Source organism: Parasteatoda tepidariorum, chromosome X1 (assembly GCF_043381705.1).
Source record: "Parasteatoda tepidariorum isolate YZ-2023 chromosome X1, CAS_Ptep_4.0, whole genome shotgun sequence".
In the NCBI taxonomy this organism is placed as follows: Eukaryota; Metazoa; Arthropoda; class Arachnida; order Araneae; family Theridiidae; genus Parasteatoda; species Parasteatoda tepidariorum.
The window spans coordinates 80,724,489-80,752,328 of NC_092214.1; the positions used below are offsets into that span (position 1 = coordinate 80,724,489).

A 27,840-nucleotide genomic window follows, 5' to 3' on the forward strand; every position below is an offset into this window, starting at 1 on the left:
ACTGATTTAAAGTAACAAAAACTATATAATTTTTTTTAATTGAACATGTAATAATTTATATTCTAATATTATGGGTGATATTCTTGTATTTTGTCGGGGGGGGAGNGGGGGGGGGGGGGGGGGTGCCCAAGTTATTTCCTTCTTTGCATTTTGTAAATAGTCATCTCAATTAAAAGAAATAATGAAATATCACGAAATCTGTAGTAGTAATTGCCAGAAAAAAAGATAGACAACAAAATCACACAAATCAGACTCCTGAAATGCGTGTTTCGGTTCGAGATTAAATTTTGATCATCTAAATGCATGAAAAAGTGATTATAGAATGCATAATTCGGATATTACATGCAAATTTCTGTTAAAAAGAAAAGCAATTTTTTATTTTGCTTTTCAAAAGAAAAATCTTTCTACAAGAACTCTAACATACTGCGGCAATGTCGTCGTGTCGCTGTGATTCTGCCATGGGGGATATCAGATTACTTAGTTTGAAAAAGTTAATCTTTGAGTATTCGAATTGAATGTCTTGAGTAAATGAATGCTATTTTTCTAAGTAAGAGCGAAACTGAAAAATTCATCTGGTTGTCACTGATCACTAGAAGTTAATTTATTGGTGCTCACTTTTTGTTCTTGGTCTATTTTTGAATTTAAGTTGAAAAAAGTATCTTGATAATAATTTTGTTTTTTAAGGGTATTTTAAATACGTTTTGTTAGTTTATTGTTATACCAATATTGCTATAAATCATTTATACTCTTAGGTACATGATTTTTCTTGGCAATACCAAATTGGTTGTGCGCACCTTAATATCACATAAAAATTATCTTACAGACATTATCAGACTGCTGTCTGGTTGTTATTCTGGAATGTGCTCTGGTACTAAACGTCTGAAACCCCTTTAATAGAGACTCCCTTGAGTGTTTCTATGTGTAATTAAATTCGTTGACTTGGACTTGGTAGTGTTTGATATGCACCCTCTTCTACGTGTTATTTAGAAAAATTTTATAATGAACCTTTTATATTCTTGTGTAGGTTTTTGCCCTCCATGTAAATTACAAAAAATTCAAACCTGTGAATGTGGAGCTAAATCTCAGAGTAGACCTTGTACTGATGTGATTTGGAAGTGTGATAAAGTCTGTAATAAACCCTTGGAATGTGGTAATCATTTTTGCAACCTGGTATGTCACTCAGGACCTTGTTCTCCCTGTCCAAATTCTGGGGAGAGGCATTGCCCATGTGGAAAAAAGAAAATGATGTTACCTTGCACTGAAAATGTATTACCCTGTGGTGATACTTGTAATAAATTGTTACTCTGCACCATCCATCAATGCAGTCAGAGATGTCATTTTGGTCCCTGTGAAGAGGTGAAATATTTCTTACTGAATGTAATATATTATTTTCTCGCTGATTTTCTGATCGAAATGTACCTTGACAATATTTCAGAAAACAAGTTTTCATGCATGATCAAATTGAAAAATTAGAATGTTTTTTAATACTGTAGGGGTAGTGTTCCTAGTTTTCAAGCGCTTTGCAAATCTAATTTTAATTTAATTTATTGTCAGAAAAAATTCCATTTCTTATAAAAGCTTAACTCACAGGATTTTTTCCAAGAAAAATTCTAGTGAAAACCTATTAAAACAACTATATCTTCTTCAAGAAAGGAAAATCAAAGTTTTTGCCCCCCCCAAAAAATCTCCGCTAAAACTGTTTTCTTGCTTTTTATACAATTCACTAGCTTACAGTTACTTAAGTGTCAAAATTGTGTTTTAAATGATTTTTTTCTTTCTATTCAAAAATTTAAACATCACTCAAAATTATTTAATTAATTGTTACAAATGATCTATGTTATCATTGAAAACCTAATTAAATAGTTCCAGAAAAAATAAATAACCTTCCAATTTTCATATCTTAGAAGCTGTTTAACTAATAATATTCGTAAAGAGGATCTGGAAATGAGACAGTTTAGATGTTTATGTGGCAATTGTTTAAACTTGTTCAGCAACACTGTTTTCTTGCCCTAGATGATTTTCAATTAAGAATTGCAAGTTGGAATCTCCAGACACTTTTAGGCATGTATTAAAAAGCTGGAATCTGGAAACCTTGCTATCTAGTCCATCTGGTGAATACTTTTAACTTAAAATCTCAGCTAACTGTAACCAGGGCTCCAAAGCATTATCTCTTTGCTTCAAACTAATCAAATCGCCTCTCCCAAAGACATGAAAGGGTGTACAACTATTCAACAAAAAATACTACCCTGACCATCATCTCTTCTCTTATAATGTTTGATTTATTGGATACTTCAGGACAGATAAAAAGTTTTAAGTTCAAATGGATCATATTTTCATATGAGGAGGACCAGGGATTTTTTCTGCCTTCTAATATCTGAGAAACTGAGTTTTTGTGTTATGGGCAAGCTTCTTGTTGAATGATAGTATACCTTCCATATTTTTCAGACAAGCATTTCACCTGCTTAAAAATACGTTGATATATGTTTGGAGCCCTATGTTTGCTTCTGAAGGGTGCAGTTGACCCTCGGTTCATTTTAATAGACAACATTGTTGGACTATATAGAGTTCATCTGGTCTATGATTTTAAAGTGAGAGTATTTGCCAGAAGGATCTTGTTACCAGACCTCATCCTCACAGAGCTGTCTGGAGGAAGAGAGTTGCAATTCCTTGCTGAAAACTATCTACAGTCTGAAAATAGTATTGCTGATCCAGTGGGAACAATTTTTTCACTTTTAAACTACCTTATTTTCAATTTGAAGTCACATTATATGGCCTACTTTTCTGTAAGAGATAGCCATACCAGGTTTTAACCCCCTTTTTTGTTATTTATATGACCACTGTTTCATGCCGTCTGACTCTGAGAGTCAAGTAAGATCATCTGGGGAGTATTGTAACTCTTGTATGGCTTTTTTTTATTTGTATTATATCAAACTATGTTTATAAAAAATTTCATTAAAGTATGCCCAGTAGTTCTGGAAAGAATTGACCAAATCTGAAATATATTCTTTAAATGAATTATTTTCAAATGTATAAGTATATCAGAAAAAATAAATATTTCAAACAAAGTATCATTAGAATATTATATTAGCTTTTCACAAAAAAAGACAAATTGTATAATTTTTTATTATTCTTAGTAAATTTTCCATTGTTATTTTGTTATTTTACACTTTTCTGCCACTTCACATACATTACACCTGGAAAAAAATCTATTGGTGTTTTAAAATGTTCTTAAAAATTTCTCTATTTTTAAAAAGGTAGAAAAATTCTATTATTTTTTTTTTAAAAAAACACTGAAAATGTACTTAGCGCTTTTAATTAACTGTAAGTTGATGGTCCTCTTATTTTTTAATTTTATTGCAGCATCATCAATTTTGTTACAAATTTAGTAATTCTTAAATAAAAATCTTAAAGAAATATAGTGTGCTAACATTTTATACTTGTTTCTTCTATATATTTCTCTTTTTAGTGTATTCAAATGCAGTTTAAAAAATGCAGATGTGGACTGCGTGAAAAGTCAGTACCATGTAGTAAAGAATATCTATGTGACACCAAATGCAAAGGACGTAGAGATTGCGGACGGCATAATTGCAATAGAAAGGTATAGTTCAAATTTTGTATTTAACTTCAAAATCCCATTTTTACTACCTTGTTTCTCTTTAAATAAAAAAAAATTTAAAACATTTTTAATGGAAAAATTTTGAAGGGAAAAGAAATGTTTTGAGACAGAATTCTCAGATATTTTACTGTATTTCAAAATCAATTAAGTAAGGTGGAGTATCTTCCAAAAAAAAAAATGGTTAAAGATATGTAAGGGTCTTCATTAATTTTAGCATATTTTCTAAACTGAACAAAAAAGTTCAGTTTTTATATAAATTTTTAAAAAAAAGTTATGTATTATTATTATTATAATAATAGGAAAGTGTGTGTGTATTAAACATAATTTAATATGAAACAGAACTATTTAATATAACAGAACCATATTAACAGTAAACTATTACACTTTGTACATATAGAACTATATATACAGAGAATTGAAAAATATAGAACAAATAATTCCAAGCTAAAAGAGCCCCAAGTTGCTAATTTTATATCTGGAAAAAATATAGGATGACAATGTAAATTAAGACAAAATAACAATTTAACAATCCATTGAAACACTAACACGCAATAAAAGGAAAACACAGTAAAAAGGTAGAATGTACTGTACTAATGTGCACAGCAGCTTTGTCTGGGGATCAGACCATGCAGACAGTGCAGGAGCAGTTTTTGCAGGCTCGTTGAAAGATACCTCAAACTTTGCTTTAGCCCTTGACTTGCTCTCAAAAAAGAAACTAGAGAATATCAGATGACACCTTTTTCACAAAGCATTGAAAATTGAAGTATGTATATTCAATGAGAGGTAAACTTAATCTTTAAGATGAAAGTTATAAGTGACAGGTTTTAGAAGTGAGTAAGATCATAACCAACTCACTTCTCGATTCTGTCATGTCTTCATGTCTAGAAATTTATCTAAACATTTTATTTCATATATGGGCAAATCTCTAGAAACTTTAACTTTTGATAATTAAAAAAAATTTTATAAAAATAATAGGCACACTATTTTTACACCTCCACAATTGTTTGAAAATGTATGAAATATCAGAAAATAATTGTGAACATCAAAAATTTTGATGCCCTTATAAGTATAAACAAAAAATTTAAAATTTTGAATTTTCCATATTTACCCTTTATTTTTCATCAAAAATTATTGGTATCATAAATAAATTGAAAATTTTTTATATTAAGTTAAATAGTTATAAAATGTATAAAAAGGCTTACTTTAATTATTTTCAGTCAAAAAATATCTTCAATTAGTAAAACATAGGGAAAAAACTAATTTCTGATATGTTAAATTCAATTAATTAATCCTGAGGTTACGGTTTGACAGGGTTGCGAATTGCCAAACCATACCATAGATTATAAAAGGGTTGGCGAAAATTTCCATTGGCGTTAAAGGAGCGTTCTCGCTAATCGCCCAACAGCTGTGTGCTTATGTTTTTGTTTTGTTTTCGGTATCACGTATCTATCATTCACCAAGTTATATATGGGTGTGACATTTCAGAGTTTCAAATAAGTGGATCTTCATTAGATTCTTCTGCATTAAATTAAATGTAAAGCGTATTTTTTTGTTATAGCGCCGACATAATTGTTTGTATCTGTTAACATAATTGTGTTTATTAGCGTTTTTTAGAAGGTCGTAATAAAACTAAGATAAAAAAAATTATGTATTATACCTCCATAGCCCCCTCTATATTTTCATAACTTTCATTAAATGTATTTCGAGTAGTGAACTTCTTTACCTACTCGTCCGTTAATTAAAATTAATAATTTCACATTAACCGTTAATCCTTAATAATGAAATGATTATTACAATAAAGTTTGTTTACTTAAAAAATAAATTTTTTTTTTATTGTTTAGCAGAGACTTTATTTCCAATTCTATATTCATTAATTAAACTTAATGGTTCTACTCGATAACCATTTACAATTTTTTTAAAAATTTTATTTAATTTTCAGTTATTATGGAATTCTTCAAATATTTTTCGACGCAGAGATTATTTAGCAATAATGCGAAAAGCTGAAATTTATAAATGCATAATACTTATAAATGTTTAAGAGAATTTTTAGCAGCTAATTTGTACTAATTATTTTAGTTGAAATGTTCATTATACACAGTTTTATAATAATAATAATTTGAACAATTGAGAATTACATTTTAAAATGCAAGTAGAATTCAATAATTATTTCATTTTATAATTGTAAAACGGTAGGTAAGTAACTTCGTCATAAAGTTTTACTTGATACTTGTTTTACATGATAAAGTTTTACTTGATAAAGTTTTACTTGATTTGAGAATATTATACGATTGCTTTATAATGAAAGAACAATAATTTAAGTTATAAACTTTTTGTGCGAAAGAAAAAAGAACGAAATTTTTTCCTGTCATCGGTGTTAGCGATTAGAGAGTCTTTTATCGTATAAATATTAAGTCAGTATTGTTCCGTTTTAAATAAAAATGCATTTTGCTCCGGAAAAAAAATTACTTGAATTTTGTCAATAGAAATTCCCTAATTATTGCAGCAGAAACTTTTAAATTTCTAATCAAACTTTCCTTTATTATAATTTTGCGTAAATAATTATTATTAAAAATATAAATGACTATTAAAAGGAATTAATTGAGAATGTCTAATTTTAATGAATTAACTGTTTACGCAATCAGATTAATAACTTTTTTCATAATTTACAAATGGAGAAAAAGTCTTTTACAGTTTAAAAGTGAAGAGAAAAATAAAGTTGAGATTAAATTTATAAAGTAAGCATAACTTGAAGGAGGTTGAAGTAAGGATATTAAAATCAAAATTTCAAAAGAAAAAAAAAATCACGTTTTAGTGTACAGTGAGCAGTAAACAAAAAATCTAAAACTAACTTTTGATCTAATGATCAGATGTTTACGTTCCAGGACTCAAACTTTAGATTTAGAATTTCCTTAATTCCCTACCACTATTGTAAGAAATTAATTTTCACCTAACTTGTAAAATTAAAAAGTTTAGAATTCCTTACAAAATCACTCAGGCGAAGTGATTATGTTTTATTTAAATATTATTTAGAAAGAATGTTTCTAAAAGTATTTCATTTAAAGTTTTTATCTAACTTTTGTTTTTTATTTATCTATGGTTATTTAAAGATAAGTTGATGATTTTTAAGTTGAAATGAATGCCGCCCTGCTTTGCATATTTCAAAAATTATTTCAAAAGAAATGTATAACTTAACATTAAACACCCAGGACTTAGAATTATAAATCAAACAATCACTACATTTATTTATTAAAAAACTCTCTTATGATCTGATAATTGATCTAAGTCTTAAATGTGAGTTATATAACATATAATTTATTTAAACTTAGCACATACATCTAACCCCTGTTGTTGCCAATGGCTCAATTTTAAAATATAGTTTTTCTTTTATAAATTTTCTGATATTTTCATATGAAGGACTGTATTAAGTTCAAGAATTAAAAATTTGTGCCTAAAAATTTGTTAAAAATTATAATTATTATTAATATTTCACAACAGGAAGTTTTTAATTGAAGGTTGACAATATTTTTAATTATGTTATTTTTTTAATTATGTTATTTTTTAATTATGTTATTTTTTAATTACGTTATTTTTTAATTATATTTTTAATTACCACACTCATGTAACAGTATTTAGGGATTTATGAATTTATGTTACGTATGATCGTTGCAGAATAACCTGTATGCAATCTATAGTAATTTAATAAAATTATGCAAAAAAAAGTAATTTAATATATTTTTTTTACTATAAATGCTTCTAGTAATGAAACAAACGCTTTCAAACTTTATTTTAAAAATATCGATTATTTCGTTTGCAAGAAACTATTACTTTAAAGCGTGATAACATTTTTGAATACTCTAATTTTTTCTGGTAAATAATATGTCTTTATTAATTTCTAAAAAAAAAAAACTATAAAAAAGCTTACATTATTCTTTTATAGAGAATATTGATTTAATAGAGAAGATCTCTAAAATGAAACAGGTTATGTTTTCTTACAATAAAAGTTAAATAGAATTAATTATTCAAAATAGCGTTCCAATAAAACATGGTATTAAAATGTTACGTTATTTTTTGTGATTGGTTCATCTAGAAATTATTTTTATTTCTTCGCAAACACAATTCTTGCAAAAAAAATTAAAAAATTGAATCTGTTATATCAAAAAACTAGATCGTTTTATAAAATATAAATTATTGCGTTTAATTAAATATAAATTATTGCGTTTAATAAAATATAAATGCAGTGTATTTGTAAAATGATCCTAACAATAAAAAGGTTATTTTCTTTTTTTATTCTTCACTAAAAAGAATTAATGAGTTATTTTTATTCATCATGGCTAGTTGAGGAGGAGAAAAAGAATATCGAATTACACTGTTTAGGTTAATGGAATTTCGTTCTCCCACAACATTTACGCGTAATCCATCGCCAACTCCACCTGCTATCGCCAAATTTATAATCTATGATATGGTTTGGCAATTCGCGACAGGGTTACGGTCTGGACAACCTAGGGAATAGATCGAAAACTTTACTCAGATGCAACACAATGCAATGCACACAACACAGAAAATAAATTAGACAAATGTGTGCTCATAATTTATGATATATTTTGACATTTACTTTTTAGATCTGCGTCTGGTAATGAAACATTGACATTGTTACTGTTACCTCACCGAATGACAGTTTGTGATAAATTTGATTAATTTATAATTACTACAAACAAAAAGTTTTATCTATAATAATGATGCAAGTTTGTTCTACTTTAAATAAGCTTTTGGAATATTACTAACATAAAACTCGCAGAATTGGATTGTATACCTTTTTTTTCAATTTTCGATGGTTGCGGTTTGACGTGCCAAAGTTTGGCAACAAACTTTGAGTGTTTGCAAACGTCAATATTCATGAAAAATATCATTCAGGAAAATATGATAGTACAGCTGAGCTACTAAATGAGGTGTGTGTGTGTGTGTGTCTGAGCCAAATTATCCACATTCTACAGTATTTGTTTTTCTCATATGCTATTTCTTGTTAATTTGACTTGATTGTTAGTAATAATTTATGAAAAGTTGCTAACAGAAATTCCTGAAGACATATATATTAAAGTGCAATGAAAATTTAATTTTTGTTTTAAATGTCTCATTCGCAGAAAAACTTATTTGATATCTTATCAAACAGTATTTATCAACAAAATTTTAAAGAATGTAAGTTAAACAAAAGAACTGTTCTTTCCTTATATATATTTATGAGGTGTGAAATAAAGGTTTATTTTTATTTTTAATTAACTCAAAACAAAGTCTCAAATCAAAACAAATCTTACTAATATATTCTGTTCTGCGAATGTTGTTTCAGCATTTCACTGTTCAACTTTTATTGTTCGAAGAAGAATTGAAACTTTAATCTTTTTTAATAAATATTGTTTTATCATTTGTTGATTCGTTGCTTATATAATAACCATTTGTATTATTTTAAAAACATTGTTTACTGACAAGATAAAGATATTGTGCCCTGAATAAATTATGGTTGATAAAAGAAAAAAAAAGGATAAAATATTTTTTTATTTTTTGCAATTGCATTATAATTTGTTTTTTTTAAAAGACAAATTAACAAATTATAAATTCTTTATTAGTGCTGTACTGGTAATTGTCCACCTTGTGAAGTTCCTTGTGGAAAGACTCTAAAATGTGGAAAACATAAATGTACCAGTTTGTGTCATACAGGTAAATAATTCTTTTCTGTTTGAAAAATTATCTAGATCACTCTCATTCTGTTATGTATAGGAAGGAAGTTTTTACTCGCAAATTCTTTATTTGAGTTTGATAACTTCAACCTTAGTTTATCTTTTTACTGTTCAAGAGTTTCATTTTCTTTAATACCAAAAGCTTTATAATCCTCAGTTGAACTGTTTACAACTTCTTTAGATAATGTTTTAATTAAAAATTTTGTTTAATAAGTTTGGACTATATTTGCTTTAAAATGGTTGCATTGATTTTTAAATCGCATTAAATAGAGTCAGTATTAGTCCCGCAGTGGACTGATCGTTAAGACACCGTTCCCAGTAGATCACCGAAGTCAAACATCACTGGCTGCGGTCAGTGTGCGGGTGGGTGACCACTTGGATCAGTCTGCATATGGACCCAGGGTGTGCGGTATTGGTCCTCGTTAAACTGTGCTACCGTAAAGTGCTCGACTTCGCGCGCAGGTCGTCGGGCTACCGAAGCGGGGGTGCCATCCCCTCCGCAGAGGATCAAAATTGCGATGACATGTCTTCGGATCATCCTCCGGGATGTTTCCCAGACAGTCACCAATAGCCCATTGTGCAGCTCTAGTGCGACGTAAATTAACAACTACAATAACAGAGTCAGTATTATTAATAAAATTTTAATAACCTGTTGAACTAATGGTTATTTTTTATAAAGCCATTGTAAAATTTTCTTGGTTTACTGAAATGTATTTTATAGGCTTTGCACCATTTGAAAACAAAAATACCTTTAAGAAAATTTCACTTGAAATTAGCTGCAAATAGGTGTAACTATTTTATATATGTTTGGTATTTATCGTGGCTAAGAGTTGTTGCAACAAAAAAAAATCACATCAATAAAATGTTGGTAAAACCTCTAAAAAATCAAATATTGTGGATGGATTGTATCATAAAACATTGAAAAGTTTTTCTTTTCAGGCTATATAATAAGAAATCTAAGTAAAGTTAAAAATGCTTTGATTCCGATTATTTTTCTCTTCACCTTACATTTGTAGTTAATCATTTTTTCAAGCATTTAGATATTTTGCAACAATTTTAAGTACTAAATATTCTTGACTCATTTCAAGTGATTATACATGTGAAACCTAATATTTTCTGGCTCTATATTCTTTTTAAAAAAAAATATATATGTGATACATATTCTCTGAAGATGGTGAAATCTTTTGTAGAGCATATTTTTATTAATGCTAAGACATTTCTTATTAGAGTATTGCTCACCTATTTAATTGAAGCTGAAACTAAACCAACTAATGAGAGCGTGTTTACATACAGCAATGTGCACATTAAATCTGCTATAAATGAAAGCTTTTTCAGTGGTGGGGAAGTTTTAAAATAAAGGTATTAGCATAAGTGCCCACCTTTTCATCTAACTCAAACCAAATTTATGCAGTATTCCTACCTTTAAATAAGAATCCTTTTTAAAAGATTGAGGTTATGAAAAAGTATGAGTACTGGGTGCTTTGCTATGACTGAGTGGTTTTATTGTTTATTATAATAAACTATTTAGTCAATAAGTAAATTAACACGTAACAAGTTTGTAGATTTTTTACATAATGTAAAAAATATATCTGTCTATATTTTATCATTCTTATATGGTTGGTTGGTGTCGTGTCATGGACAGAAAATAATTTTAAATGTGATCAAAGGTCCTATATACAACATCTGTTATTTGAAGGTAATTTTCTTCATATAAGTCCGTCCACGGATTGTCACTTATTTGCTGCAATTGTGCCAGTATAGCGGGACAGTTGAAAAGATAGATGTATGGGGGTTAGTTCTATGTCTGGGCAATTTTTGCAGAGGCAGTAAGTCCTTGTCCCGTCACCATGAATCTTCATCCCCTAAAGTGTCCTGTCTGGAGTCTTGTTAGTGTGCTGGTGAGAGTTCTATTGGTACTGATTTCAGGGATTTGTTGTTTGATTTGGATTTTCCTATCAGTGAATTTTGCCTTAGTCACTGAATTGATATCGCTGAGAGTGACAAGAGTAACTTTGCTTGTGTTTAATTGCCTTGCCTCTTTTGCCAAGGCATCAGCCATCTCGTTTTCAGTAATGCCAACATGCTAGGGAATCCACTGCATGGTGCACTGTTTCTTCAAATGGAAAATCTTACAAAGTGTACTGTGTATATTTATAGTTAGCCCCGAAGAACCTCTTTGAATTGCTTGAAGAGCAGATCTACAGTCGCTGAAGATGATTAACCCTTTGGTTCTTTCATTTTCTTCAAGATTTATATACTCATCTAGGGATTTTTGGATGGCAGTGAGTTCACAAGTGTAGTTTGAAGCTATTTTGCCTCCTCAGATCTTAAATTGCTTTGTGCTTCCACTCTTTGGGAAAGTAAAGTTGACACCAGCTCCTCCGTTGTCAAGAGTTTCATCTGACGAACCGTCAGTGAAGGCAAACAGTTAGTTGCTGCCTGACAGTTAGGTCATATTGTAAGGTGGAGGATCGTTTGAGCTTTATATTTTTGTTCCACTTCAAAAAGGTTTGTTTGCTACCATGTTCCTCTTCACGATTTCTTATCTTGTTGGTAAAGATGATGACACTACATTTTCTTATATTATCGAGTAATTTCAGACCCAGACGTGCCAACTCTCCCGCATTTTGCGGGAGTCTCCCGAATTTTGAGTTATTCTCCCGCCCTCCGGAATTGATTTGAAAAACTCCCGAATTTTACTGCGATCGACAGCCAAACTCAAAATTACCTAATTTTTCCTCGAAAGTAAGTTTTTATTTCAGCTTGAATTCCATCCCCTCTTATCAAACTACCATCTGCCTGAAGCGTAGCTGAACATGCTTTATTTTCCCCCCTCTTCAACGTTACCTCTTAACACTCCTATTTCACCCGCCCCCTTACACTGGGGGCGGGTGAAATCTTCCTCTTCTTTCGTGTGGAGTTGAATGCAATGACGTCACATGTCGTTATCGAGTGACGTCCGTTCAGGAGTGGGGAAACTCGTACTCTCGATAGTTGGAATTGATATTGTATCTTGCTGTTTTTATAGTTTTTAATGCGTATTTTTCCACGGTTGGCAACAAGCTCGTAAACTAGCAACGTGATATCAATTATTCGTTTAGTCTTCGTATATTTAAAAAAAAAAAAAATTCAAGGATGTCTTAAGTCGAAACGGAAGTATGGATCAATTTCAACAAATCATGTACCAATGACTTTAGCAAGACTTAATTGCGGAGAGCTAAGTCTGCAACTCTTTTTTTCATGCATACAGTAGAGAACCATTTATCTGGTATCCAGATAATCCGGAAAAAAAATTTGCTCGGTTCTCCCGCCATTTTGAACTAAAACGATATAAAAAAAAAAGCGGAAACTGGACTAATCCTTGAAGTTGAGTAGAGGAAAATGTGAGGAAGGGAAGAATTTTTTTCCCCGTTTACCCAGAGAAACGTCATTTCTTCCGCGACCTTGAAGATTTTAGATCTTTATTCTCTTTTAGGTCGTTAAACTCAAAGGAGTGGCATGATGATTTCGTTTGCTAGTTTGATTTACGAGGGGGTGGGGAAAATGCATTGCACATGCATATCAGTGAACAGAAGATGAAAGAGAAAAATATATTTATCTATTTGACATCGATTAATAAAAATAAAATGTTTTTCTTTTGAATAAATTCTGATTCTTTGGAAGTGCGGTATCATTCGCAAGTTTTTCTTGATGTGGAATCACACCTGCTTTAATTAAAAATCGCGTTTTTATAAAAAAAAAAAAAAGGAGAATTGTTTATTAATTTAAGCATACAATTATTTTATGAAGCAGATTGCAGTTTCGTTTTTCTGATTCCACTACGTTTTTTTTTTCTTTTTCATGATAAATTTTGCACTCAATAAAATTATTTGTATTACCAAATTTTTTCATTTTTTTTTTTTTTTTTTTTTAAAGTCCGTTGATCTTGCCTTGTTCTAGGTTTTAATATTTATGCTAGTGCCGTTTTTTAACTATCGTTTCGGTTCGATAATTTTCAAGTGTTGTTTTTATTTAGATTAATAGGTTTTCCTTTTATTTTCCCCCCCCCCCATGAAATATATTGCGTTATTTAATCATTGGTTTTGTTTATTAGTTGATTTAGGAATCGTAATTATTTTTTAAACTTGTTTTTCTTGTCTAAACTTGCAAATTTTTTTATTCTTTTAAATTTTATTTTTCTACAATTTTTTTCCTTTTTAGATTTAGGAGTGCTTTTCTTTTTTCTCTTACTTTAAAATGTGTTTACATTTTTTCCTTGTAATTTGGGTTTGATAAAACATCGATTAACGACACTTTTTTGTCGATCCAGGAAACCGGGAAATTAAGACATCCGGGATAGCGATGGTCCCGAGCATCCCGGATAATTGGTTCTTTATTGTACAGACATTAGTATTGAATTGGTTTTTTAAAATAAAATACTTATTCAATTTGTTTATTTTTTAAAAGTTTTTGTGTATTTTTATTACAGTGTCGGGTTTTTGAATAATGTTTTATTAAGGAAATGGTATTTATTTAAAGAGTATCTACCTAATATAGTTTTGTGTTGCTAAATCTGTGTTTAATTATTTTATTTCCATTTAATATTTTTAAACAATTATTGCTCTATTAGTGTGTAAAATTTCTTGCATTCTTATATTTAATAAATTTTTTACTTAAAATTCCTTAGAAGTGCCAAATGTTGCATACCATGCACCTTTTTTTACCCCTCCTGAAATCTCCTGAATTCTTGTTAGGGAAACTCCTGAATGTTAATTTTGCTAGGTTGGCACGTCTGCAGACCACATTCCTGTTGTGATTTAATGCTGTCTGTGGAAGAGACAGCACCAATTATAATCTTTGAGGCCTTAGCCTGTATGTTATTAATCTTCTTAAGGACCAAAGTCGAGGCATGAGACCAGATGGACGAAGGATATTCTATAACTGGTCAAATCAATGTGGTGTAGGTAGTTTTTAAGATTTTAGGGCATGCTCCCCAATTTGTGCCGCAAAGGCTTTTCAAGATTCTTAATTTTTTGAGGGCTTTATTGTCACATTTCTTTATTTGTTCAGTGAAACGTAGTTCAGCCTCTAGAGTAAGTCCCAAATAAATAGGATTTTCTGTCTTTGATAAGGGCTGATTGTTTAGAACTAAGTTTAAGGATTTATATCATTCTTATATCAATTAATTAAATAAAAATGTTTGTTTAAAAATGCAGAAACTTTTACTTTTCAGGACCTTGTTATCCTTGTAAGGAAAAAGTAACTGTTTCTTGTAATTGTGGATCTAGTAAAGTTGTTGTTCCTTGTGGAAGGAAAAAATCTACAGTCCCACCACAATGTCACTCAGAATGCAAGTTAGTATCATTCGGTGTATTATAAATGCAAAGTTTTACGGATTATAATATATTTATTTAACTTGGAGATCAATTTTAATTTAATTGTATAGTTATGAACTTGATTATATAATAACGCAATCATAAACAAGGTTAAAGGTTTTTTGTATATATATATGTATATATATGTCATGCCTTCTTCCTGTAATGATTTCTATCTGTGTTTTTGTGCAGTACTTTTGAGTCGAGTCTTTCATTTTATCATAATAATGCAGTCTATAATATTTGCAGTCGTAATTCAATATCCTTTTTTATGAGGATAACAACATAATAATTTTTCTAGGCTTTTATTGAGAAAAAAAGTTAAAAAGCTATTTATAAATTATATACATGGAGCAGAGCTCCTGGGCACAAATTTACTAGGCCGTTTCCAAAAGACAAGTGCGTGCTTTTTTCCATGTAACATACAGTTATTCTTTCATGTCATGTAATCTAATATCCAGACTTCTTTGTTAGAATTGACGCCGTAAAATCATACGACTGGATGAGGATGAATTAATATCTCAAAATATTTATTGATTTTAATGGGAATTCGGCTTCATTAAGATATTTTACTGCACAGTATGGACTCATATTATAAATAAAGATCACATTGCTATTCAATTAAAGTTAATATATATGCGAAGAGTTTAGTTAATTATGTGAAAGAGATTATTTAAAGTTCTCATCTGTTAGAAGGGCTAGTTTTCAATTAAAATATAATTCCTTTTAGATTCAGTTTTAAAATCCATTTAATTCAATTAAGCTATTATTTTAGATGTTACAATATCCCACAATATCCCAAAGGTGTTGACCCGGAGGTGATCAGGCTCCATATCACATCTCATTGAGGAAAGATCAAAATCCTTACTTATCATCTTCTATTTAAACTATTCAAAATTATTATTAATCTGGATGATTCAGATCACATGATTTGAATTACAAAAGCAATCTAAAAATTAAAACAATATTCAAATGTTGTGTTAACAAAACATATGAAACTACCTCAATTGCTATGGTTTCATACTAACTCTCAAAATATTTAAAAAACAAAAATATTTAAAAAACAAAAATATTTAAAAAACAAACATATTTAAAAAACAAAAATATTTATAAGAACACTCAATATTCTACTTCTTAAGATGCTAAAATAACATCTGATATTAAAATATGTAGTTGCAACTAAACAATAAGCCTTAAAAAATTGCTACCTAGGTTAAGTCCTTGTCACATAAGTCACTTGATTGAGGATCCATTAGCATACTTATAAAAACTTCATTACAAAACTCTTAAATCTTCATCTTACAAAACTTTAAAATACTCATATATTTTCTCTTTTCTGTTATTCTTTAAAATAGTCATCTAAAATATTTTCTTTAACTCCTTAAAAATACTTCATGTGAAGAAAAAAAAACTAAATCTCCTCTTCATTTCTATAAATCTCAAATATACTTCTTAATCTCAGTAATTACTGCTCTTTCTAGTACATATTTTACAACTACTTTTCTTATTTTCAAAAAATATTCATTTTTAATACTCATTTCTACAAACATATTCATTTTTAGTACTCATTTCCACAAACATATTAATTTTTAGGCCTAAAAATTAAAGACTCACTTTCTTAAACATTTTTGGCATCATTGTCACTTCTCATTCTTTGTGACTACATGTCACTATAACCTTGATTAAGTATAGACACCTTTATAAAATACAAACATCAAAATATGAAGTAAAAAAAAATACAATTCAAAAACATAAATTCCACTTCACCTCATATCACTTAACCTTGGACACATCTGTGTCTTGATTTTGGAATTTAGGATTCCAATATTTTTAAAGGGAATTTGCTTGATAAGGGACCCTGTTCCTCAACAGGAGGAAAACAGCCCGAATCACAGCAATCAGTGTTATGGAAGATCCTAGCAACCTTAAGTGTGTTATCTTTAATTATATGCAGTTGTGGTTTAATATTTCCACAAAAACAAAAGAAGAATAAGAAAAAATAAAACTTCGCCCGCATGACCTGTTATCTCAGGTATGGGTAAGCACTGCACTGGTTTTCACAATTTAAGGGTCGGATCTTCCTAAAAAGGGGGTAATATTTCGTATCATCATCATCAATATGTATGACAGTCCAGGATTATTTTTAACAAGTTACAAAATTCGTCAATTTTTCTTGAATAATTCTTCTCTCTAATATTATTTATGATAGTTCAAGGTTATTTTTAATAAATTACAAAATTCAATTTTGCCTTATTATAAAATTACAAAAATATCACAACAGAAATTGACTAAAATTTACATAAAATGTAATCTTAATTTTTACCTTCTGGTGTTAAATGAAATTCTTCAGCTGGATGAAAATATCTTAATTTGGAGGAGTGAACGATTTCAGTTTGATTATTATACTTATCTATTTCAAAGTTTACATTTGAAAGTTTCCTTAATATTGTGTAAGGGCCTGAATAAGGAGAAGTTAATTTTCTAGTGTTAGGATATTTATATTCTTCCATTATTACCAAATCTCTTACCTTAAAAGCAGCATTTTTAAATCATATCTAAGTTTATTTTTCAAATGATGTTCCTTGGTTTCTTCAAAAGCTATTTCTCTGGCTTTTTCTACTGGGGGGTAAAAAGGTTGATCGATAGGGGAATCAAAAGGCAAGAAGCCAAACATTAAATGAGCAGGTGGAAAAGTTGTAACAGCATGAGGAGTATTATTATATTCTGACACAACCTGTTCAAGAATTTTAGTCCAAGGAATTTTTTTAGAGAAGTTATTTACTTTACACTTTAATCTAGTAACTATTGCTTATCCTACTCTTTCTGATTTTCCATTACATTGTGGATGGTGACTAGTTGTCAACAATTGTTTCACATTGTGATTTCTTAAATCGACTAGAAGTAAAGGCTGGGTTCCTATAAGTTAATAAAGCCTTTGGAGCATAGGATGTAAATAAAGGCCTCAACAAATTTGAGTACACTTCTGATGTAATATTTTTGCTACAAAAAGCCCAGATATATCTGGTACAATGATCAATTACAATGTTCAAATATTTTTTAGAAGAGTTATAATAGTTGAAACCACCTACAGAATCCAGTGATATTAACTCAAAAGGTTATTTGCAGGGTGGCATTGACTGTAACAAACCATATTTTTTCAAGTGTGATATCTTATTCAACTGACAAGTTTCACAGTGTTTAACATAATAACTAATGTCCTTAGTAATATCTGACCAATAATAGTATGGAGAAATAATTATTTAAATAAGAATTAATTTTATTAATAAGAAATAAGAATTAATTTTGAAATTAATTCTTCTTTTAAGGAGAGGGGGCTACAATTTTAATTGAGCCCTTTTTATTTACAGTTAAAACATCATTAATTTTCTTAAAGTTAGATTATTTACATTATCAAGCCTTTGATGTTCAATTAATTTTTCTTTTTGAATTGAATGTGTTGAATAGCAATTATGGTGAGAAATTTTATTTCTAGAGAGCATATCTGCCTCATAATTAGTACTTCCTTTTTTTATATTTTATCTTATATTCATACATTGATAACTTTAAAGACCATCTAAATAACCTACCTGTCAGATGTTTCACATTTCTCAACCAAACTAGAGCTGTGTGGTCTGTATGTATGGTGAAAGGTGTTCCATGAAGAGAATGTTGATATTTATCAAGAGCATCTACTATTGCTAAACATTCTAATTCTGTAATTGAATAATTTTTTTCATAAGTTCTTAATTGCCTCGAATGAAAAGATATTGGATGTAGTGTTCCATCTGAGTGCTCTTGTTTAAGGACTGCACCTATAGCCTCACCAGAAGCATCTACATACAAATGACATTTTCTTTGTGGGTTGAAAAGACATAAAACTGGTTTGGAAATTAACGCGTTTTTTAACTCTTCAAATGATTTTTGACAGTCTTCAGACCATGCAAACTTAGCATCTTTTTTAAGTAATTTATTTACCAGTTATCTTAACTTTGCATAATTTTGAATAAAACGATGATAAACATTAATCGTTCCTAAAAACCTCTGCAATAACTTGACATTATGAGGGGGAAGAAGTTTTTTTAATTGTCTCTATATTTGCATCCTGAGGAGAACATTTACCTTCGGAAATTTTATTACCCAAAAACTTAATACTTGTTTTACAAAAATCACACTTAGAACCTTTTAATTTGATATTTTCTAACCTACAAATTTCGAAAATTTTTCCTAAATAAGTTAAATGTTCTTCAAGAGAGTTACTATAAATTATAATATCATCAAAGAAATTTTTAGCAAATTTAATGTTATGTTTTTGTAGTATTTGGCGAATAGCACGCTGAAAGAGACTGAGGCTGTTCTAACAGCCAAAAGGGAGTCTTAACCACTCAAATAAACCAAAATTAGTGGTGATTGCAAACTTTTCAGTGTCAAAATCTCTAATTTTCAAATGCCAAAAACCTGAACATAAATCAACTGTAGAATAATATTTTGCATTCGTTAAGTCATCAAGAACATCATCAATTCGAGGAATTGGTTCGCCTTTGGTTTTGTTACTAAATTTGAATGTCTAAAATCTATACAAAGTCTGTTTCTTTTTCTCTCGTCTCTTCTAGTTACCATTGTTACAGGAGCTGAATATGGTCTATGTGAAGGTTTTATAATATCATTTTCTAACAACTTTTTAATTTGTGTCTCAATCTCTAAATTATCTTGAGGAGAGCAACGATATGGGCGTAAAGATATTGGCAATTCAGAAGTAAGAATAACCTTCTGAGGCTCTAATCTTATAAGTCCAACATGATACCTATCCTCACTAAAAATGTCTTTATACTTTTCTTTTAATAAAGACATTCTCTTATCTACTATTTCCTGTGCTGAGTTATAATCCACAGATTCAAGTGATTTAGAATGTTTGCTCATTGGTGATGAGCAAAGACTATCCTTAACTACATTGAGACACAAACATATTGAATGAGTTACAATATTTTTAGAGCATTTGAGCTCATTTTCACCTTGAACAACAATTCTTTTATCAAACTCTGTTTTAATATTAAATAAGTACAAGTCAGGTAGTGATAGCAAACAATAATCTAAATTTGTATTAATACCGTACATTTTAATTTTATTTGTCAATTTACCGATACAAACATCTATTTCAATTAAGTCAAAATCATGAATTGTTACCATGTGTTTGTTGTAATGGCACTTTATATTTTTCTTCAATTTTTCTATATTTAATATTTTTTAATAATTTTGATGGAGCAATTGATATTGTTCCTCCAGTATCACAAAATGCCAGAATTTCAATTTTTGAGCCATCACTTCCAGATACAGTACAGGACCCGTTTTCCGGAAATCCGAAAACCAAAAAAACGGAACGAAAATCAATAAATTATCCCGCAATCTTTAAAAAAAAAATTTTTTCCTCATAAGATTTTAGGATGTTTCTTTCTTTTTTGAAAGATGTTTACCTTACCATCATTTTGGAAATAATCATTAGTGTATTACTTCGTTTTTTCTTCTTTTTAAGATTATTTCCAAATATTTTTTTTTTTAGTTGGGTTTAACAATAAAAAAAACGGCTTTTTGTAGCGATTCAGAAAACCGGAAAAATCAGTTATCCGGAATAGCGATGGTCCCGATCGTTCCGGATAATCGGTTCCTTACTGTATAATCGTATCACAAAAATATAAAGAATTTAATTGTCATTGTTTATGCTCAACCTTTTTGTCACATTTATTTTGAGAAGAATTATCATTAACATTTTCTCACTTTTTGTCATATTTGGTTTGGGAAGATTTATCAGAAACAGTTCCATGGTAAATTTTTTCAGTTGGCAGTTTCATTTCATTACTATTATATTTAGAATGATTACTATACTGATTGAAACCAGCTCTATATAGGTAATTATAATTTCGTCCCATATCCTGCGCTGTCCCCCTGTTGATCAGTCTGATATCGGAACTGTCCCGGACCACTCTGATAATTATTTGTAAAATTTCTTTTTACTTGTGGTGCATTATGTGCAACACGTCTCTGCAAAGTAGGAGAAAATTGTTTTGGTTTAGTACCTGTTTGTTTATTAATACCAAATCTTAAAGATTGAAATTCATCTAGTTTTTCTGCAAAACTCAAAGAACTATTCATAGAATTCCATGTATCAAGAAAATGTTGCTTTACTTCATTTGGTACTCTAGTTTTAATTTAGTTAATAATAATTAATTCTTTCAATTCTTTAAATGATTCTATCTTAAGCTCAGCTGACCAATCATTGAAGTAAGCAGATATTTCATTGCAAAAATTGTGCCAAGAATCTTGAGATTTTTTATGAGTTGAAAAAAATTTAAATCTTAATTGCTCTGGATTAAGTTTATACCTTTTTAATAATAAGGTTTTAATCTGTGAATAATCACGAGCCAATTCACCCCATTCCTGTGTAAGTTGGTTAACAATATCATGGGGTAACAGATTCAATAAATAAATAACATATTCAGTTTTGTGAATATTAGCTACCGTATATTCCGGCGTATAACGCGCACTTTTAATGCAAAAAATAACATTGGAATTTACGGGTGCGCGTTATGCGCTGGAATATATGGTAATTTGGTCTCAGTTTCAAAATTTTTTAAATACACAAATATCTCATCCTTATGGGGGTCAAATGGTTGTGACAATTTCATTAAAGAAATGTTTACATTAGATGAATTTACACTTGAACATTTTTCCTTATCATTACTTTGAAAACTTAATTTATAGAGTTCAAGTTTTTCATTTTTAGTTTTTAAAGTTTTTAGTTCTTGAATTTCTTTCTTTTCTTCTAACATACGATTTACAATTTCTTTGGTTAACCTCTCATTGTAATTCTCATCTGATGTTTTTTTTTCTTTCTGATTTCGGAAACTGGTTCGGTATCACTTCTTAATATTCTTAACTCATCTGCCAAAACAATTAAATTAGCTTTTACTAATTTACCTAAATAGGATATATCTTTGTTATTATTTTCTAGACTTAAAACCTTTTCTCTTAAAAGTTGTAATTCTGATTTTTCCCATTTTTCTTCTAAAATTCTATTAACTATTTCTTTAGTTATAGATTCGTCATAATTTTCTTGCGTTAAAATTTTATTTCCTCTCACTGTAACTGTGTTATTTTCCTTTAATTCTAAATCCAATTCTTTCACTAAATTCACCAGTTCCGATTTAAGTAGTTTCCCAAGATACGACATTTTTCGCAATATTAATTATCAATAACTTGAAAATAAGATACTTATTTTTGCAATAAGAGAAATCAAAATCAATTGGAAAGAAAAATCAAAGTATTACATTTTTAAAATACCAACACACTCTATAATAAAACATAATTTCTATTTATAACTATCATCAACAAAATTATTTTCAAAACTTACCAATCTTCATCTGTTCAAGGTTTAAAACGCGAGCGCAAAATAAAAAAAAACACCTAACAATAAACACCCATTTGTCTTCATCCTCGAATCTTCAATATTTTTCTCCTGCAAGAAAGTTAGTCCTTTTCCTAGGGCGCAGCAAAAACAGTCCAGGCAGGGGTGGCGAAGGTCATCACTTCGGCGAGCACACAGGGCGGAAGTAAGGACATCTCTCCTTCCTTTCGCTTTCGAGAGGCGGCGAAGTTCACTATCGGATCTCCATCGGACTTCAGGGGTGCAAGAATAGGAAACAGATTTCCATGCATCAGACTTTCCGTTCCAACCAGAGAAGGGGACAATAACAGGAGTTCATCAATCTTTTAAAATTGAATTTCTTAATTCCAGTTCATTTGTTCAAAGCAAAAATCCTTGCAATAATTTATAAATCCACGTTTATATGTTTCCCGGCAAAAATTCCTTCTATTCTAATTCATAGGTTTCCCGGCTGAAAATCCTTGCTGTCTTTCCTGTCTTGCCTTCTTCCTGTAATGATTTCTCTCTGTGTATTTGTACAGTACTTTTGAGTCGAGTCGTTCATTTTATCATAATATTGCAGTCTATAATATTTTCAGTTGTAATTCAATATACTTTTTTATAAGGATGACAACATAATAATTTTTCTAGGCTCTTATTGAGGAAAAAAGTTGAAAAGCTTTTTACAAATTATATACATGGAGCAGAGCTCCTGGACACAAATTTACTAGGCCATTTCCAAAAGACAAGGGCTCGTTTTTTTCCAAGTAACATACAGTTATTCTTTCATGTCATGTGCTCTATAATATCCAGACTTCTTTGTTAGAATTGACGCTGTAACATCATACGACCGGATGAGGATGAATTAATATCTCAAAATATTTATTGATTTTAATGGGAATTCGGCTTCATTAAGATATTTTACTGCGCAGTATGGACTCATTTTATAAATAAAGATTACATTGCTGTTCAATTTATGTTTAGTTAATTATGTGAAAGAGATTATTTAAAGTTCTCATCTGTTAGAAGGGCTAGTCTACAATTAAAATATAATTCCTTTTAGGTTCAATTTTAAAATCCATTTAATTCTATTAAGCTTTTATTTTAGATGTTACATATATATATATATATATANATATTAATATATATATATATATATATATAAATAAATAAAGGGCGTCCCAAAGTTAATAAGGTTTGAATTCAATAGAAAACACAGTTTTTAGTCTTTAGATTGTGATTTTTTCATTGAGTCACAAAGTACATAGGACAGAGTTAGTTATAGAATAACACATCCGGCAAATGTCCTCCAAGGCCTTGCTGGCACATACAATCTCTTTTGTCATAATTTTTCTGCATAATTGTGGCTGAATTTTATTGACGCAGCTTTTAATTTCTTGTAATGCACAGGTGGTTGTGGGCTTGTTGACAAAGACCTTTGACTTCAAATAACTCCTTAAGAAGAAATCTAATGGTGTTAAATCATATGATCTAGAAAACCAATTCTGATCACCGAAACGAGAGAGTACATGACCAAGAAATATCTCCTCCAGTAATTGAATTGTTTCACTGTCTGTATGGCATGTGGCACCGTCTTGAACGCTCCTTTTTTACTAACTCTAAACTCTCAGCTGTCAAATTGTTCTTTTTTCGGGGTTTCCAACAATTTACTGCAAAAGTGGCGGCGAATTCAAATCTTGCATTAATTTTGGGGCACTCTTTATAACTATATGTATATATAAATTTTTACATTAGTTTAAATATTTGTTTTAACATAGTGTCCTCCTCCTGAACAAAAGTTACAGGGGTCCAATAAATTAGTACAAGTTTTTAAAGCTAAAACTGCATAAATTTCACTCATCTAACAGATCTCATTTTTTTTGAGAAAATAAGAATAAAACATCAATCTATAACACTTAGCATCTTATATTTAAATGTAAAGCATTTGACATGTAACATAACTGATAATTACTGCATAATAAAGCAATTAGATCAACTTGGCAAATTTTATTAAACAAAAGTTCTGAAACTTCAACACATTTCCAACAAATTAACAATGTTTTGGAAAAATTTGAAATTTCATGTAAATTGTATCCTACTTGTAACAGCTATGTCTGGAATTTAAATTTGAAAATAATTATCAGAATTTTGATATAAAGGTTAAGAAATCAGCATACCTTAAAGGTTTTACCTTTAAAGTATGTGTTTGTGAGTAGTAGGTAAATTTCTCTTGTGTTAATGTTTGCATTTCTGCCTCTGCATGCATAATTTTTTTCTTATATTTATTTTAGTTCTCCTTATTACTGATTATTGAAAGATGAGTCGTTTTCTTTATTTTTCAATGAAAAAGATTACTTCCTATTAAAATTAAGACATTAAGTTATACAAGAAAAAAAAGTTAATAAACAGTTTACTCTGTTTTAAAGGGACTTTTTCTTTATAAGCACCAAGTGCTCATGTTATTTTAAATTGGTTACATATATATTTATTACTATTATAAATATCTTGCAAAGGGATTTTAGTGTAGCTTTGTCACAGATGCTAGCCTGAAAAAATTCTGTCTTGGGAAACTTTAGTTATAATACAAATATTTTATTAAAATTAAAGCTAAATCAGTTGTATGCCCTTTATAATAATAAAAGCTATTCAAATTTTCATTCTCATTAATAGTTTACAATTTTTTTATTACTATTTTTTAAAAATATGTATGCATGTTTTCATTAATAATAAAATTGATTTAAAGACTTCATATTTCTTAGAAAAATATACTGTTTTACTCTATTACTTTATAAATTTATTAGTTATAATTATTAAAAAATTTATTAGTAATGTAATTTTTAAAAACTTATAAGATTACAAAAATGTAATATTTAAGAATTTTAGGGGTTGGTATTTGACATAGCAGTACATATTAACAAAATGTTTAACATTAACTCAAAACGTTTACAAACAGTTAACTTTGACTGAACCAGTCAGAAACCCTAACAACTCTGCTTTTTATTATGTAAACATTTAGAAAACATTTATTTTGTATCGTGATTTAATTTTTTTAAGAAGAGATTTACGTTTTTAAGAAAAGTTTAACTTTATATACATACTCTGTTATTTTTTTTTTGATTAATCTCACCTTTTTTAAATAATTTATTTCATACATTAAACAAATTAACAAACTATGTATTATGTTAGGTTACCTCCAGATTGCCACCATTCTAAACGACATACACATAAATGTCATTATGGAAAATGCCCTCCCTGTCGTTTACCTTGCTGTCAAGTTTTAGAGTGTGGTCATACATGTCCTGCTAAATGTCATTCTGCTGTCATTACAAAAGTTGATACAAAAGAGGTAAAATTTAAATAATAAATTTTTTTTAAAATTGAATATGCAATTGTTTATCATATACATTAAAATTGGCATTTGTTGATAATTTTTCATGAAAATCATTTTCAAAAGTAGTGTAATTTTCAGTACATTATTTGCAGCAGCATATCAAATATTGTCCTCCTTTATAGATATATTTAATTATAAAATTGAGAACCTATTATTCATCTTGACTTTATGCAGATTTGTAAGATAAAGTAAAAAGAGAGAATAAAATGAAATATATGTTTTAAAAATTATAGTTATCTACTTTTATAAAAAAACATTTTCCAGATGATTTTTTACTTTATTTCACAGCATTTGAGTTGAAATACAATATGATATTAATGAGCCTTTCTTGATCACCCTGCAGGTGTTTTAAATTAAAATACTACGAAAATCTAAAAAAGTTTTTCTTCTGTTCTGAAGAAAAGGAATTTTGATGATTTTAATTTTCAACTTATATCCCTCTCCATGCATTCAATCATAAGTTGATGGACAGCTTAATGTAATGAATAACAATAAAAGCAATTATCAAAGTGTCTGTCAGTAACATACGAAAAGAAAAAGTGTTAAGAAAAAATAAGGCATGTATTGAGGTGATCTCTAGTCATAGTCACAAAAATAAAAGAAATAATCATAGTAGAATGTGCTTCACTGTTCTCTTAATTATCAAACTATAAATAATTTTTAAATGCTTCAAATACCATTTGAATTTAATAATTGCTGTATAGTTAATTTAAAAATTTGTTATATTATACAACTTAGTTTGAATTTTTTTAATTGAAATACATAATTTTTGCAACTTTTTATATTTTTTCGGTAAAATAATTCCTTGATAATAAGTATGTGCTACAGAAGTCTACAAAACATTCTACCACATAAATTGTTAATATCATAAAGATTCAGAAAGCATTGACTTAGACTAAATATTTAATACCCATCTATCCCAAATTTTATTAGCCGTAAATCTCAAGTTAGTTAAATATTTAGGATCTTATAAAAATAATATGGCATAGCATTTCTTTCAGTCAGTGCAGTATTATGAAAGATTTAGAATTTCAGCTTTTATTAATTAAAAATTATAAAAAAAAGTAGGAATTAAGATTTAAAAATTATTTTATTTTGGTACCTTTCAAAAAGTTGGGATGTGAACAATAATGTAAACTACAGTTACTTTTTGATTCTACGCATACTTATGTTATTAATTCATTCTTCAAAATATTCCTTCACATCATTATCTTAAATAATGAATTAATGGGAAACCTATCAGCAGTGCACTTGTTATGCAATTAAGACTGATCACTATTTCATGTGTAAAAGAGCAAAGAAATACTTTAAAAATGAATAAATAAATTTAAGGTACTAACTTAATCTGTTTTTCTGTTAAAATAGTTACATATTTTTTATTATGTTTGAACATGCATCAAACATTAGAATATTTTTCTAATTAGAACTCTTTTACTTAGAGAATTGCAACTTTTGTAATGCTGCCATTTGTTAAAGATATTAGCTAGTAATTAGCTTTATTTTCTTACTTTTATTTTTTTACACCTGGAAACAATTAATGAAAAAATATTGACTCAGTTGACTCCATAAATGTCCCAAATAAGTCAGTTAATAAAAGTTATTTTTAAGATAATTTTCAGAAAATGTTTTCAAAAATTTATGTTACTTAATGTCAGTAGACAGCATTATAAAATAACTCTAAAATTTCTTATGTGAATTAAATTTTAAATTATTGTTACCAAACCTTTCAGTTTTAAGCTGCACCATGTTCTCACTTTATGAACACTCTTGTTTTTTACCACTTCAAAGTTTCAGTCATTTTTGTATTTAATCATATTTCTGGACAGCTATCATAGTTTTTTTTTCTTTACCTTCATCAATGCCAATTTTGATAAGCTTTTCTTTTTATTAAGGCACGACAATTTTTAAGAAAGTAAAATAATATAGATGAACAAGATTTTCAATACTCAAATTTATGCAATTTTCATATTAAAATTTGTTGCCAAAAAGAAAAGGAAATAATTTTGCTTACTACCATACTGCATGCAGGAAATTTAACTAGCAAATTCAATAAAATAAAGTTTGTCTAAATAAATTTAAAATACTCTACATAATGCTGTATGTAGTAACTTAAATTTGTTTCATGTTTTCTCCATTTTTAGCTATTTTCTTTCATTAAATATATAAGTGATGACATCCTCATCATTTTCTTAATTAAATATAATTTGATTTATATTACAGAAAATGGAAGGGCCTTGGGATTTACAAAATGCTTTTAGATTTGAATTAGTTTCCAAACCTTGTCCATCTTGCCTAATACCAGTTCAAGTGAAGTGCTTAGGTGGCCATGAAGTAAC

At 28.9% G+C, this 27,840-nt stretch overlaps 1 protein-coding gene across 3 annotated transcripts in view; it reads left to right on the top strand.

Annotated features, from left to right (window-relative positions):
- LOC107450156 (NF-X1-type zinc finger protein NFXL1) overlaps window positions 1–27,840 on the top strand; it is an 80,894-nt gene that overhangs the window by 41,247 nt on the left and 11,807 nt on the right. For all 3 annotated transcript variants that reach the window (XM_016065894.3, XM_071187555.1, XM_016065893.3), the window contains exons 8-13: window positions 1,025–1,356; window positions 3,467–3,598; window positions 9,235–9,325; window positions 14,558–14,678; window positions 25,300–25,459; window positions 27,725–27,835. In XM_016065894.3, the coding sequence (XP_015921380.2) occupies window positions 1,025–1,356; window positions 3,467–3,598; window positions 9,235–9,325; window positions 14,558–14,678; window positions 25,300–25,459; window positions 27,725–27,835 (947 nt within the window). The remainder of the gene's footprint in view (window positions 1–1,024; window positions 1,357–3,466; window positions 3,599–9,234; window positions 9,326–14,557; window positions 14,679–25,299; window positions 25,460–27,724; window positions 27,836–27,840) is intronic.